A 16,671-nucleotide genomic window follows, 5' to 3' on the forward strand; every position below is an offset into this window, starting at 1 on the left:
TCAATATTCAAGGACTATTTTACTATCAATCTCTACTTTCACATTCTTCTTTTGTTTATGGCGATTCACATTCTTTGTGCATATTACCACCTACTTGGCAGGGAGGAAAATTTATAATAAAAAAAGTACATAAATATTGATCTCTTTCTCACTCACACCTATCATATCACTTCTGATAATATATAGTTTTAAGCACCAGAGTCTTATGGGTTACTTCTACGCTGCCTGCATTTTAGGGCTTTAACATTTTGTTACACATTCACTTGAATTGTGAGGACCAACAGAGCTCAAATTTTCTTCTAAAAATCTTTGTGTTCAGCAGAAGAAAGTCATACACATCTCGGATGGCATTTTTGGGTGAACTATTCCTTTAAAGAGAATTGTGAAGTACACCCCTTATTTCTTACAAATAAAAATATTAATAATTAATTTACATTTATTCATTTGGCAGACACTTTTATCCAAAGCGACTTACAAAAGTGGAAAACATAAGCGAATCATCTTAAGGATACAGCGGTACGAAAAGTGCCATATTACAAAGTTTCACTAGCATCATAATAGTATTCAAAACAGATAAAATGCAAAAAAAAAATTTTTTTAATTAGTGACTGGTTAAGTGCTCATGGAAAAGATGTGTTTTTAGTCGTTTTTTGAAGACAAAAACTGAGTCAGCTTCACGGATGGAGTTGGGAAGGTCATTCCACCAACGTGGTATGATTAAGTGTTTTGGTGCCTCTTTGAGTTGGTACAAGGTGACGTTCCTTAGCTGATCGCAGGCTTCTAGTGGGCGTGTAGCTCTGCAGAAATGATTTTAGCTATGCTGGAGCAGACCCAGTGACTGTTCTGTATGCCAGCATCAGAGCGTTGAATTTGATACGTCCATTAACCGGCAGCCAGTGGAGAGAGACAAGGAGTGGTGTAACGTGCTCTCTTTGGTTCATTAAAGACCAGACGTGCTGCTGCATTCTGGATAATTTGCAGGGGTCTAATTGCACATGCAGGGAGGCCTGCAATGAGAGCATTACAGTAGTCCAGTCCAGTTATGACACGTGACGGAACAAGAAGTTGTGTGGCATGTTCAGAGAGGAAGGGTCTTCCTGATAGAGTGTAAATCTACATGATCTTACGGTTTTTGAGATGTGGTCTGTGAAATTAAGTTTGTTATCGATGGTTACCCCTAGATTCTGACCGTTTTGGAAGGCGTTACTGTAGTTGAACCCAGCTATACGGTGATGTGTTCAACAGCAGGGTTGGCTGGAAAGACAAGGAGTTCGGTCTTGGCTGGGTTGAGTTGCAGGTGGTGCTCCTTCATCCAGGCCGAGATGTCTGCCAGGCAGGCAGAGATTCGAGCAGTCACTGTGGTGTCATTGGGCTGGAAAGACAAGTAGAGCTGTGTGTCATCAGCATGGCAGTGGTAAGAGAAACCATGAGCCTGAATGATGGGTCCCAGTGATGTGTATATAGAGAAGAAAAGTGGCCCAAGCACTGATCCCTGAGGTACCCCAGTAAGTAGCTGATGTGGCTTGGATACCTCACCTCTCCAGGCTACCTTGAAGGACCTACCTGAGAGATAGGAATTAAACCAGTCAAGCTGTTCCTGTGATGCCCAGTGAAGAGAGGGTGGAGAGTAAGATTCATAATATATAAAATAATATACAGATTTGTTTTTATTTCTTGTTTTAAAACTCTGGCTGTCAATATTATAAGATAATCTTGATTATTCCCATGGTTTTAGAATTAAATGTTAAGAATTTCAAATAATGTCTACTTTTTTTCTCTAAACAATTTTCTCGGACCCCCTCAGCAACCCCTGCATTTGTTTATAATGAGTGAACCATAAACCAACCAACCAACCAACCAACCAACCAAACAAACACACAGATACACAAAACTGAAATAATGGTAATGATTATGTTATACAGGAGGAATTTAAATTTAAAATGGCAATTATCGACATTTACAGCTTGAAATGACAAAAATGAACACAGAGGCACAATTCTGCCAGATGAGTGAAGATGCTCTGAGAGTATTTGTTATACACTCTCTTACCACAAAAAAAAAAGGACACAAATCACATTCATGAAAATTACCAGGTAATGTTTAACTTATGTTGGAAAAAACTACTACATAGCCATATACAGAAAAATGTAAATCATTTGTAGCAGCAAGTATTGCAAGTGTAAGAATTTTGTTAGTGAAATGAACATCAGATCTAAAGTACATTAGAGTGTCTTGCTTTGGAACTTTGTTAGGATGAAGTTGTAAAGTTAGCAGAAGAACTAATGGGACATGTATCCACAAATGATAAGCAAGGATGGACAAGCTTTTAACACCTGGAAGTATCGGCAGCGCGACCTCCGACTAAAACAGAGAGAATTGTGGCAAATAGATTTAGGACTTTTCTTTAACAGGAATTAACACTCTTTAAGTCTGATAAAGGAAGCTGTGGTCAGGCTGCTTTAATCTCATGTTTTCCACCAACCCCACATGTCGACCCCACATTTTCCCCAATTACATAATCTGAACACACATTCACTTCTCTATTTACATTTATCTACAACATATTACACACTTGTACAAATTTCTCCACAACATCACTACCAGCAAGTAAAGCATTTGTGTGTCAACATTTCAAACAGAAAGAAAAAAAAATCATGTTTTTTACTTTTCTTATGCTAACAAAGAAAGCTTGAGGTCTGTCTCTTTCACATTCAGCCATTTGTAATGGAGAAGTTGCCTTCTGTTCCAGTTTCATAGTTTAGATTGGAGAGCACATTCACATAGTAAAGCAATGACTTTTTAGGAAAGCACCGGTGACGTTCAGTGTATGAATGATGTTTATGAAATGACCCACTATGGAAAGGGGATCTTCCTATTGTTACACAACCCCACTAGCCATACATAAATCAAAGCACCTGTAAAGGGGTGCCCTGCCAGTAATATCCAGAAAGTTAATTATGATGCCTAGTTAAATTATACAGATTATACTTTAAATAAAATAACTTCCTATTTGATTAAAGATTGTAGCTAAATAATAAGCACTGTTAAGAAGAAACATCACAACTGACATCAGAGTTAAGCAATAGGAGAATATCCACAAGCATCCCTCTAATGAAAACAGGGAAAGTTTCTTGGATTTGCACTACTATTACATTTTTATTGCCCAAACCAAACATGTGGTCAGTCGTCAAGCGCTGATGCAATCCATTCCCTCTGAAAGCAACAGTCCCAGATCTGTTTAGATCCTTGTAAATGTCATAGTCTAAAAAAAAAAAATAGTTTATCACATCTAAAACACCACATCCACACCTCACAGAAACAGGACAACAGTTATCAAGAGTAACAGGCATACCTCATGAGCACACATAGACTATTGCTCTCTCAGTTTCATAAAAACAAAAAAGAAGCCCAGGTATGTACACAACACAAAATGAATAGTCATGAACAATCAAAATTAATTTAAACAATATTTTCTTTTTAACATATCTTTTATATAATGCTATATTTTTCTATTTCCCTTTCACTAAAGATGACATAATCATTAGTGCAGAATGTGCATGAAAATGTACAGACTAAGCTTTATCTCTAAATGACTCTCTGATAATACCTGAGTGGATTGTTTGAGACACTTAGTATTTCTTAATGTGGCTTTCAAACATTTCATAGAGTAAAAGCTCTTTTGGGGTGAATCTCACAAAAACATTCAGTCTAAGTCAAAGTTCGCCCCAAAATCAAAGGAAAATAATAAATTATATTTTATAATATTTTAAAGAAAATTAAGCCTATTTGCAGTGCCATTAAGATTTTTTGGATCAAAATAATCGAGCATCTTAAAAATCATGATGCAAAATTTATTTTGTATAAAGATTTTTTATTTATTTAAATCAGCAAAAATGAAAGGCAATATAAAAAATAATTTTTGCATTAGATTAAGTGAATGAGGGGGGATCCTAATGGTCCTAAAAATGATCTTAATTTTCTTTAAGCAAATTACTTCTTTTTATTTTGGGGTGAAATAGGACTCATTCGTTTTCATGAGATAAACCCTCTGTAGCTATCAGTGTTATAAGTGTTTGTTCTTGAAGTTTGCACCTCTGCATTCCAGTCTTAATATTAAATAATCGATTTAATTTATTAATATGATTTTTCTTACTTCACTTATAAATGAACTAATTATATTGAATATAAATAAACTAAATATAGCCAGGCACTTGCAAGAATAATTTGTCAGTGCATTTAAATCCAGACAACAGCAAGGCAGTTTGCCAAGTAAGGCAAAAATGTTTATCAAAAGGAACATGGCATCATCAGGCATTAAAAGTCCATACTGAGAATAAGGATTAAGGGTTTTGTTTTGCATAACAAAATGGTAGTATTCCATACAGCCAGCACAGAAACTAAAAAACACCAAAGAAACATTTCCATTGGTGGTCACCAAAGCACAGGAAAATCCAATTTGCTGAATCCAGGGTCCTTCCTGAGTTCCCAGTATGTGCCATTGCTCTTCCAGGAGTCATCTTCAGAACGCCTGATTGAATTAATGAAATAGCATTATGGACAGAGACTCGTGACACGCCCAACACAACTAAAGCTCTGTGCTTGGACCAGCCACTTACTTGAAGAATCGGGGCGAGTGTGTTATGTTGTTTTCTTGTAGCACTTTTCTTCTCTCTCTTTGGAGCACTTCAATCCTTTCTTTCTGTTCTTCTGCTCCAGCAACATCACCCTCTTCCAGTAATCTAACATGAAAGAGACCCTAATTAACCCACAGCAAAACACCAGTCTTTGTAAAGGAAAGTCTTTACTTTGGGTAGCAGTTGTGCAATTAATGCTAAATTCATGCTTCAAATGTCTAAGTGTGTAAGTACCTTTGGTCTGGTCTAAAGCGGGTGTCTGTTGGGGGTAAGAGGGGACTAAGACTCTCCTCCAATTCATTCAACTCAATTGCAAACTGGGTGAACCCATAGTACTCCTCATAGTCCTCAGGCATGGGATCTGCATGCACACACATACACATGCATACTGTAATTGACAATAACTGTGCCATGTTAGCACCCCTTATGGTAATTTCAACAAAATAATCTGAGATGACTAGCTTATTGACTTGTTTGAATATATTAAAGGATAAGTTCACCCAAAAATGAAAATTCTCTTTATTTACTCACCCTCATGAAATCCCAAGTGTGTATGACTTTCTTTCTTCACCAGAACACATCTGAAGAAAAATAAGAAAAATATCTTCGCTTAGTAGGTCCTTAAAATTCAAGTGAATGGAGATTTCTCTTTTTTTAAGCTAAAAAAACAAACAAAAAAACCAAAAAAAACCAAAAACATATCACAGACAGTCAGCATAAACGTCATCGATACGACTCCAGCAGTTAAATTAATGTCTTCTAAAGTGTCACAATCTCTTTTGGTGCGAACAAAATATCAGTATTTAAGTACTTTTTAACTATAATCCAACACTTCACGAGAGGGTGGAGTCCAAGAGGTCTCTCGTGTGATGTATTCGTGTTGCCATGGATACAGATGTAATCTCACATTCTTCACTTGTTTGAGACATCCAGGATGAGCACACAAATGCACCATTGTGAGTAAAGAAACAGATCAATACAGATCTAAACCAAAACCAACCAAGCTTCTGTACAGCGTTCCTCCTTCTCACTTGTAAACAGCACGGCTCTTCCGGCTGTGATGCAAGTGCTTTAGTTCTTGCATGTTTCAAATGCCAATGCAATTAAGTCACACGTGTGTACTGCTCACTGGAAGCATGATTTAGAGTTAAAAAAGGTCTTAAATATTTATCTTTTTCACACCAAAAGCGATCGTGTCTCAGACATTAGTTTAACAGCTGGTGTCGCATGGATGGCGTTTATGTTGACTGACTGTGATTTTTGAAGCTTCAAAAGAGAAATCTCCATTCACTTGCATTTTAAGGACCTAATGAGCTAAGATATTTTTCTATTTTTCTTCAATGTGTTCTGGTGAAGAAAGAAAGTCATACACACCTGGGATATCATGAGGGTGAGTAAATGATGAGAGAATTTTCATTTTTGGATGAACTATCCCTTTATATATAGTCCTGAACTGTCTCTAACTCACTTGCTCTCCAGATGCAGGTAGCTGAGGGTTGTTTGCCCAAAAACAAGGCCTCATTCCATTTGCCAAACAGTGAGTGAATGACACGCCCCTCTGAGTCAGTGACCACACCCTCCACCTCATTAGCATTCAAACCTCCAGATCTCGCCTGAACATGAAGAATATACAAAAAAAAACAAAAAAAAACAATTATTTATATATTTATATATACAGTATATATATATATATATATAAGAAGAAGAAAAAATAAGAAGGAAAAAAATTATTCAGTGGAATAAAATGAATATGAGGTTAATTGTGTAAATTCTGGGTGAATATTCTGGCTGAATTTAATAAAAAGGAAGATGTGCGCAAGACAAACACAGATGTACACATATAGGTGATGAAGGCCTGATTTCACATTTAGTTCAGAGTTTTTGATGGTCCCACCTTAAAGAAAGTAACTTTGCAATGACTGATATCTCCCATGGTAGTGGTGTGCTTGACTGACATTTCCCCATAGTGCTCTATCCAGCGCTGACCACTCAGAATGTTATGAATGCAGGAAGTGACCTTACTCCACTCATAATGATCCCCAAAACTGAGAATGAGTGAGTGAGAGAAAGAGAGATAAGAAATTACATTGGAGTGGGGACTACAGTGGGATGAAATGATAAATAAAATTGAATGGAATGTAGAATGATACAAAAATAAATAAAGAGGAATTACCCTGGCAACTCTAAATGAGTGATTCCCATGGGAACGATCTCCATAGATTTCCCCCAAAACTTGTTCTTCCATCGGACATCTGACAGGCAAATACAAAGCATGGACAGTTTACCCAATCAAAACCATACTAAAATGTTAGAAAGTGTCTAAGTCTGGCACTTGCACACACTAAGTGTGTGTGTTTTACTCACCTTGCCAAACTGTGAAGTTCTTGGACTCGCAGTGACAAGCAGACACAGGTGGGTGGTGACTTACCTAAAAGACAGAGCTTGTGAGTGTGTATGTGAATGAAAAGGTGAATATAAAGCCTGAAAATTCAAAATATACCAATAGATTTGTCAATGGAGAGTCAACACTTTCTCTTTTTAAGTTTATGCATATTTGAGCAAATATTGTATAAAATAAAAGTTTATTCAGTTTATATAAATTTGCTGTTGTTAAATTGAATCATGTTTACCGGCATTTGTATCCTGCTCTCTAGATATCAGTATCGCATCGGCCATTGCAAAACTCATGTCGATCAACCATTACCTCTGATGCATGAATTATTAAATGATATACAGTTGAAGTCAGAAATTTACATACACCTTAGCCAAATACATTTAAACTTCTGACATTTAATCGTAGAAAAATTTCCCTGTCTTAGGTCAGTTGTCACTTTATTTCAAGAATGTGAAATGTCAGAATAATAGTAGAGAGAATGATTTATCTCAGCTTTTATTTCTTTCATCACATTCCCAGAGGGTCAGACGTTTACATACACTTTGTTAGTATTTGGTAGCATTGCCTTTAAATTGTTTAACTTGGGTCAAACATTTTGGGTAGTCTTTCACAAGCTTCTCACAATAAGTTGCTCGAATTTTGGCCCATTCCTCCACAGAACTGGTGTAACTGAGTCAGGTTTGTAAGCCTCCTTGCTCGCACACGCTTTTTCAGTCCTGCCCACAAATTTTCTATCGGACAGGGCTTTGTGATGGCCACTTCAATACCATGATTTTGTTGTCCTTAAGCCATTTTTGCCACAACTTTGGAGGTATGCTTGGGTTCATTGTCCATTTAGAAGACCCATTTGTGACCAAGCTTTAACTTCCTGGCTGATATCTTGAGATGTTGCTTCAATATATCCACATAATTTTCCTTCCTCATGATTCCATCTATTTTGTGAAGTGCACCAGTACCTCCTGCAGCAAAGCACCCCCACAACATGATGCTGCCACCCCCCTGCTTCACGGTTGGGATGGTGTTCTTTGGCTTGCAAGCCTCACCCTTTTTCCTCCAAACATAACGATGGTCATTATGGCCAAACAGTTACATTTTTGCTTCAACAGACCAGAGGACATTTCTCCAAAAAGTAAGATCTTTGTCCTCATGTGCACTAGCAAACTGTAGTATGCTTTTTTATGGTGGTTTTGGAGCAGTGGCTTCTTCCTTGCTGAGCAGCCTTTCAGGTTATGTCGATATAGGGCTCGTTTTACTGTGGATATAGATACTTGTCTACCTGTTTCCTCCAGCATCTTCACAAGGTCCTTTGCTGTTGTTCTGGGATTGATTTGCACTTTTCGCACCAAACTACATTAATCTCTAGGAGACAGAATGCGTCTCCTTCCTGAGCGGTTTGATGACTGCGTGGCCCCATGATATTTATACTTGCATACTATCGTTTGTACAGATGAACATGGTACCTTCAGGCATTTGGAAATTGCTCCCAAGAATGAACCAGACTTGTGGAGGTCCACAATTTTTTTTCTGAGGTCTTCGCTAATTTCTTTTGATTTTCCCATGATGTCAAGCAAAGAGGCACTGAGTTTGGCCTTACAATACATCCACAGGTACACCTCCAATTCAGTACACCTCCTATCAGAAGCTAATTAGCTAATTGTCTAAAGGCTTGACATCATTTTAATTTTGCAAGCTGCTTAAAGGCACAGTTCACTTAGTGTATGTAAACTTCTGACCCACTGGAATTGTGATATAGTCAATTAAAAGTGAAACAATCTGTCTGTAAACAACTGTTGGAAAAATTACTCATGTCATGTATAAAGTAAATGTCCTAAACGACTTGCCAAAATTATATTTGCTAATATTAAATCGGAGTGGTTAAAAAAAATTAGTTTTAATGACTTAAAACAACCTAAGTGTATGTAAACTTCTGACTTCAACAGATATGGTAAACTTCCATTCCAGATATGGTAAATATTCCAGAAGTACTTGGTACATCATCACTTTCATTAGCCATGTTGAATTTATGTTGTCTTAAAAAAAACAAAAAAAAACACAATGGTATATAGAATTATTATTAAAGGCAGATTTATACTACTGCGTCGAACCTATGCCGTAGGCTGGTTTGCGTTTATAATTCTGCATTGGTGTGTCTGCATCATTCTGTGAGTACACAGCCAAGTGCTAGTATTAGCACACAGACAGAAAATGCCTTAATTTCTGAAATAACTATACATTCCATAAATAAACAAAAAGGCAAATGCAATTTGTAGATTCAAAATATTGATTAAACTATTGTAGCATTAAAAAAGGAGTTCATCAAACTATGTAGTATTTAGGTACATAAAATGTATTATACATTATGCAGAGAGAAAATAAATCAGACATTTACTGTATGCTTGCTTTTGAGTTGCATAAATAATAATAAATATATATTTTAACATAATTTAATGCTCTGTGTGTCACGGTTCTTAAGCATAAGAAATATGATATAGTGTTTCTTCAAGAAACGCATCTTTCCCTGCAGGAAGATGAAAAATTTGGGAAGATATGGGGTGGACATGTTTTCTTTAGTGCTGGCTCAAGTTAGAGCAGGGGAGTCATTACACTGATAAGTAAGCATCTACAATTCAAATATCTCAAACGGATTAAAGATAAATTAGGAAGAGTCATTATTGTTTTAGCAGAAATTCAGGGGCAAAGTCTTAATTTGGCTAATATTTACACACCTAACATTGATGATCAGGGCTTTTTTTATAGATGTTGAAGGGATGTTGCAAGCTGCTGGCACCCCTCATTATATAATATTGGGATGAGACTTTAATCTTTTGATGGACTCAGTCCTTGATCATAGTGAAGCAGCATTGATGCTTCACAGGATGTGTAAAAATCTTGGTCTTACAGATATTTGGAGACTTTTGAACCCATCTGGTAGGGACTATAATTTTTTTTTTTCATCAGTCCATAAGATTTATTCTAGAATAGATTTTTTTTTATTTTTTTATTTTTTTATATATAAATCCCTCATTTTATCTGTTGTTGATTGCTCAGTTGGAAACATTTTAGTCTCAGATCAAGCCCTGGTGAGTTTAGAGGTGTTGCCACATATGTAGAAAAGGAAATCATATAGTTGGTGCTTTAATGTATCGCTTTGCAAAATCCTGAATTCCAACAAATGTTAAAGGCTGAAATCAATGTTTATATGGAGACCAACTGGTCCTCAGTGTCCTCTGTGTTATTAAAATGTTAATGTTATTAAAATGAATTGTATTCCAAAATTCAATTGCCTGCTACAGTTTTTCCCTATAGATGTCCCCCTCTCTTATTTGAAGCAATTTGATAGCATAGCGAAGTCCTGTATTTGGAATGGTAAAAGTCCCAGAAAACATTTCAGTAAGCTGCATAGACCGATTGACAAAGGTGGACTAGGCCTACTCAAGATTTTGTTTTATTATTATGCATTTGGTCTCAGACATTTGGCTCATTGGTCGCTTCCACCTAAGAGAGCCCCTCCCTGGTTTTGTATTGAACAGGAAGTTCTTGCCCCTTTTTCAACATTGCAAAGCCTTTCTATCAAACTAATCGGAGAAGTTAGGTTACACCCCGTTATCTCACATTTGCACTCGGTATGGACAAAAGTGTCCAGAGTGTTTAAATTGGACATTTATTTAAATGTTGCCTCGAGCATATGGCTGAACCCAAATTTATGTATTAATAAGTACCCTTTCTGCTGGTCAGAGTGGATTGTGAGGGAGGTTAATACGCTCGGTGACCTATATGAGAGTGGAGTGTTGAGATCCTTTGAAAATTTGGTTCAACATTTTGGGATTCCCAGATCTCAGTTCTTTAGGTATTTACAGCTGTGCCACCTGCTCTGTACTATTTTTGGGAGTAGCATACACCTCCTAAAGCCACAGATACTCTCAGTGGTGATTATTGCTTTTGGAAAAGATCATGAGGCATCAGTGTATTGCTCCCTGCTAATTCAGAGTCTGGGGGATGGAGCTTTAACTTCCATCAAGAGATTATGGTAGAAAGATTTAAACTTGGTATTGGAGGAGGGAGTGTGGGCTAGGATTCTAAAAAATGTCAGGTCTGCATCTAGAGATGCAAGGGTGCACCTTATGCAATTCAAGATTTTACATAGATTCTATTGGACCCCCTCTAGATTGTATAGGCTTGGTCTTAAAGACACACCCACCTGCTGATGATGCCAATCAGAAGATGGAGACACAACCTATGTTTTTTTGTGGTGTGTTAATTTTGGTTGAAGGTTCAGAGTTTTATGTGTGACGTATTGGGCACTCAAATTTCATTTAGCCCCAGACTCAGTATTTGATACAGAGTCATCAATATAGGGAATAAACACATAAAAAATTGGGTCCTAACCAGTGTCATGATCACCAGGCAAACTGTTTTAAGGGGATGGAAGTCAGCTGGAGCGCCCCCCTTTTCAGGAGTGGTGCTTGGAGATGGGGAGGGTGGTGGCTTTCGAAGAAGTGTCATCTAGAAGACTGGAGAATTTGGACTTGTTTGTGGGAAAATGGGGCAAATATTTGGTGTTCTTGGAGGGCTCTCGGGGAGATTGTGAGAGAATGTGTGTGATTATTTTATATATATATATATATATATATATATATATATATATATATATATATATATATATATATATATATATATATATATATTATTTATTTTTTTGTATATATACTCATATGTGACCACAGGAATGTTTGTTGAGGGTCAGGGTTGGGCTGGGGATTGGGAGGGGTTATAGTGGGTGTTAAAGTTGGTTTTGTGTATATATGTTTTGCTTTTCTTTGTTTAATGTATGAATCAATAAAAAATTTGAAAAACAAAAAGGTGCGCACAACAGGCTACGGCGTAGGTTCAACTGAGAAGTATAAATCAATCTTAAGAGTCCAGGTATGAGTGGTGGTTCTGACGTGGGTAAATAAAAAGGGGGTGTTTACCTGTTCAGAAATGAAGCGGAAGCCTTTATCTGGTCGGACACACTCATACGTCTCTCCTAGTATAGGATTAAAGGGTTTTCCTCCTGCTCTAGTGAATGAACATGCATATGCAGACACAGCAAATGCTGCTATATACACCTACAAACACACAAACACATACACACACGAAAGAATAGATGCATTAGAAATAGTAAGAATAAAGGTAGTCATGTGTTTATTAAAATGCACATGATTTGACGAGGATATGGACAAGATTTTTTGACAGTATTTTGGGAGTGTTGCCATAGAAAGATACAGTATATGGAGAACATATAAAAAATGTTTTCAGATTTCAGGTATGGGAAGCTTGATTGAGATGGTGTATGTGATCTCACCATGCGCATGTGTGGGTCATGTGTGTTTGCAGCAGTGTCCAGAAGGTGGCAGTATTCAATTTCCTCACACATTCTCTGCAGGGTGTTGATTGGCTCGTTGAGTTGGACAGGCATGGCCACTTTGGATAGGTCTTTACCGATGTTACTGCGCAGAATACTCCACAGATTCACACTCTCGGTCACACGTGAACTTGGCAACCGCTCTCGCCGTATCGCAACACTCTCTTTGCCATTGCCTGACATGCAAACAAAAACACAAAAATACAGGAAAGCCATAACTTTAATAACTATAACTATAGTCACAAAAAAGTGAAAGTTTTACCAAACTGTAAATATAAACTTAAAAGTGAAAGCTTAAAGGAATAGTTCACCAAAATGAAAATTCTTTACTGTTCATGTCCACCCCAAAATTATTTACTCACCCTCCTGGCAACGCAGATGAGTATGACTTTTGCTTCTGCAGAACACAAAAGATTTTTAGAAGAATATTTCAGTTTTGTAGGTCCTCACAATGCAAGCGAATGGGTGCCAACATTTTGAAGCTCCAAAATCCACATAAAGGGCGCATAGAAGTAATTTATAAGACTCCAGTGGTTAAATCCACGTGTTCAGACATGATATGATAGGTGTGAGTGAGAAACAGATTAATGTTTAAGTCATATTTTTATCATAAATTCTTCTCCCTGCCCAGCAGGGGTCACCCGAAGAAAGTAAATCACCAAAAACAGAAGAAGAAGAATGAGAACGTGAAAATAAAGTGGAGATTGCCTGAGCAGAGAGGAGAATTTTTGTCAAAAAGGACTTAAACATTTAACTGTTTCTCAACTACACCCATCATATCGTTTCAGAAGATATGAATTTAACCACTGGAGTCATCTGGAGTATTTTTATGTTGGCCTTATGTGGATTTTAGAGCTTAAAAATTTTGGTACCATTCACTTGCATTTTATGGAACTTCAGAGCTGAAATATTCTTCTAAAAATCTTTGTTTGTGTTCAGCAGATGAAAAAAGTCATCAACATCTGGGATAGCATAAGGGTGAGTAAATTATGAGAAATTTGTGGGTGAACTAACCCTTTAAAGTGAGCAACTTCATCACCAATTGGGCCACCAAAAGGAATTGCAAAAATAATTTTTTTTTCAAACAATTTCCCTGAAAACACTACCCCTGTCTTCCATTGGTTATTCAAACAAAGAGGCCAGCCCCAAATTCATGCCATTGGTCGAGCCAATGGTTCTGTCTTGGACTTGCTGGGATGCTAAAACAAACAGAGCCATGCATCGATATTACCTCAGTTTTTACACTTTCAGGGAAATTAACCTACAAATTGCATACTTATAGTTGTCTCTGCATATCAAGCTGTGAAAGGCGAAAGTACTAGCACATCCAAAAAAATTACATTCTTCTCCTTTAAATTTGTGTTCAAAAGTGTGGGTTTGCATGTGCTTCACCTAATTTCTCACGCACGCTGCCAGTCTCATTCCTGCAAAACTCCACTGATGTGCTGTCACTGACATCACTGACGTACGAGTCATCATCCGACACCTGGTTGCACACAAACTCAAGTTCATGTGTCACATTCTGAGAACACTGACAACACGCTGCAATGTAGTCCACACTGTCTCACATTTTCTTCTTGTTTCATTCATAAAAGTATTTTCATTATAGTTTAGCAAAAATTAAAAGACAAATGATTCATCTGCACTGCAGGACTCTGAAATTTGACCTCTTGACTCTTTGATCTGACCTCATTCTCAGATGAGCTGCCAGACAGCAGATACTCTTTAGCATCAAAGAACTCTGAGGATTGAAGGGATTCTGGGATTGACCCTCGACTTTCACTGGACACCTGCTGTAGTAGTGGGCGTGGCCCATCAAAGACATCCTGATTGGTGGGAAAGAACAAAAAGGAAAAGTCAGAAATGGCTTTGTTGATATTGAGTGTTTAATACATATTTATAAAATATTTCTATAAAATTATGGCAACAGCAATGATTAGTCAAACTGATTATTAATAATGATCAAAATAAGCAATTATTTTGGCAAGTAATAGAGTTCTTATTTTTAACTGTAGGCTGTTTGTGGTTGCCAAGCAACTATTTGCTTTATAAATACTTGTTTGCAACTGGCCTTAGATACAGACAGACAAAATAAATTTGTGGCATTTTTCTGTGGTTTACAGATAAACACACACACACACACACACACACACACACACACACACACACACACACACACACACACACACACACACACACACACATTCATACCGTCTCACTGATACTGTCCAATGTATTTCTGACTTGGTCTCTCTCTGCCAAAAGAGACGTGTATGCTGACCGAAGAGTGGAATGAACTAATAAGAGAGAGAATGACAAGAGTGAGCATCAATCCACAGCATCGTTTACTAGTGTTGCAGTCAAGTCACTAAATCTCGAGTTCAAGTCGAGTTTCAAGTCCGAGTCCAAGTCACCAATATTGTGTCCAAGTTGAGTCCCCATTAACTACGTAAATGTCAGAGTTACAAGTCCTTGTCTATGTTGTAAAATAAGCAAAAAAATCAGTGCTGTTGAAATTTCAAGTTTATAGAAACACACACACACAAACACACACACACACACACACAATCTTTTTCCAATGTGACATCAAGAAATTAATAGCCATTTATTGTATAGTGTCACAAATGACAAGTAGGCTATAAGAAAATGGGAGCGCAAACAATAATAAGGTGTACAAACTGATATGTTTATTCAAAATAACAGTATTTCATATTAAAAATAAGAACATTTTAACCCAATATTACCAAAGCAACAAATAAGATCTAAAAAAATACAAATAATCATATGCCCCAGGGGGGAAAACTCAACCCACAAACTAACACATGGGCCCCAGGAGCAAGATTAAAAAACACAACTATGAAATTCTAAAAATTACAAACAACAACAAACTAAAAATTAAATACAAATTTCCACACATGTAGTATTCTTGTACTATTTGTATTTACAATTAACACTTGCATGTATGAATGAACCCACAATGACCAGGAACATTTTGCCATTACATGATTGTTGAAACTGGAGCAGCTTGCACTCAATATCAAAGTTTATATTTTTTTAGGTTTATACCTCGTTTATATTTTCGCTGGATTTTGGCGCGAGCCTCCGCAGACGGCGCTCGCATCAGAGAGCATGAGAGGCTGTTAATCTTCACGTGCTGTCGTGCCCTTCAGGAGCTGCTCTGGGTGACGTTCGTGGTTAAAGTTTGTAACAAGCCCTCTCCTCCGATTCAGAATGCATTCAATGATTCAAGTCTAAGTCATTAGTGTTCAAGTCCGAGATGAATCACGAATATCGTGAATATGAATATTGTTTACATAGCTGTCTGAATTCTCTATATAAGAATGCTGGAGGTGAATGTTTTCAGCTTTGAGATACTCACCAGTGCCAGCAAGCCTACAAAACTCCTCCTGCATTCGAGATGCTTCTGTAGGTGAGTCTGGGCTGTCCAGGCACAACTCTGGAGAAACTGGCTCTGAATACACCAGGTTTGGATGCGACACGTGGAGACGAGAAGATGAAGTGTCAGCAATCTTTGAGAAAAATAGCACAGATCAGAGTGCAAGTGGATAAGAGAGTGCATAAGATTGTTGTTCTGTGTGAGAGAACAGTATCTATATGCAAACAGATTTGGATTTAGAGGCATTGTACCTGTAATGTGTTTTTCGAATCCTTGTGATGATTCTTGGATCGCCATTTTCTGTGTCCTCGTTTCTCTTTTTTGGAGCCTTCAGTCTGGGGTCACACACAGCACACCAAAGAGACACAAATGTTGATGAAGACAATACAGATTCTAACATACAATAAAAATGCATGCAATCACACACATGCACATGCCAATACCTGTAGTGAGTTGATGGCAGGTGCTGAGAACGTTCTGTGCAGAACTTCCATATTTTTCAGCAGCAGATTTAATTCCAGCAAAGAGGACTCACACTCTGTCAGATCTAACAAAAGAAAGTTACAAAAACTAATCAAAGCTCAATCTCCCATTCTATATTTCCATTCAGTGAGGGCTTAGTAAACATGTTCTGCTTTTCTTAAACATTCTCTGCATGTTCTCGAGTAGGGTTGAGAACAGAGAACCAGTTCTTATTCAGAACTGGTTCCATATTAAAAAATAACGGAACTGACTGATTTTCATGACTTTTGGTTTTGTTAACAGTTAACAAACGAGCATTCTTCCACCAATGCAGATGGAACACAGTGCTAAAATACTCTGACAGGGTTTCCTGCGCTAC

The 16,671-nt window shown here is 37.3% G+C and overlaps 1 protein-coding gene across 7 annotated transcripts in view; it reads right to left on the reverse strand.

Moving 5' to 3' along the window:
- Nucleotides 1–1,892: 1,892 nt before the first annotated feature.
- LOC127421441 (oxysterol-binding protein-related protein 3-like) overlaps nt 1,893–16,671 on the reverse strand; it is a 33,803-nt gene continuing 19,024 nt past the window's right edge. For 5 of the 7 annotated variants that reach the window (XM_051664491.1, XM_051664490.1, XM_051664487.1 and 2 more), the window contains 15 exons: nt 16,274–16,377; nt 16,082–16,165; nt 15,813–15,963; nt 14,645–14,730; nt 14,122–14,259; nt 13,826–13,919; nt 12,374–12,609; nt 12,000–12,137; nt 6,999–7,062; nt 6,808–6,886; nt 6,529–6,679; nt 6,103–6,247; nt 4,869–4,995; nt 4,617–4,739; nt 1,893–4,528 (listed from right to left, as the gene is read on the reverse strand). In XM_051664491.1, coding sequence (XP_051520451.1) covers nt 4,432–4,528; nt 4,617–4,739; nt 4,869–4,995; nt 6,103–6,247; nt 6,529–6,679; nt 6,808–6,886; nt 6,999–7,062; nt 12,000–12,137; nt 12,374–12,609; nt 13,826–13,919; nt 14,122–14,259; nt 14,645–14,730; nt 15,813–15,963; nt 16,082–16,165; nt 16,274–16,377 — 1,817 coding nt within the window. In that variant the 3' untranslated portion in view covers nt 1,893–4,431. Of the gene's footprint in view, nt 4,529–4,616; nt 4,740–4,868; nt 4,996–5,165; nt 5,216–6,008; nt 6,248–6,528; nt 6,680–6,807; nt 6,887–6,998; nt 7,063–11,999; nt 12,138–12,373; nt 12,610–13,825; nt 13,920–14,121; nt 14,260–14,644; nt 14,731–15,812; nt 15,964–16,081; nt 16,166–16,273; nt 16,378–16,671 lie in introns of those variants that run through there. The other 2 variants (XR_007893992.1, XR_007893993.1) reach the window with 2 other exon arrangements.

This window comes from Myxocyprinus asiaticus, chromosome 30, assembly GCF_019703515.2.
Source record: "Myxocyprinus asiaticus isolate MX2 ecotype Aquarium Trade chromosome 30, UBuf_Myxa_2, whole genome shotgun sequence".
In the NCBI taxonomy this organism is placed as follows: Eukaryota; Metazoa; Chordata; class Actinopteri; order Cypriniformes; family Catostomidae; genus Myxocyprinus; species Myxocyprinus asiaticus.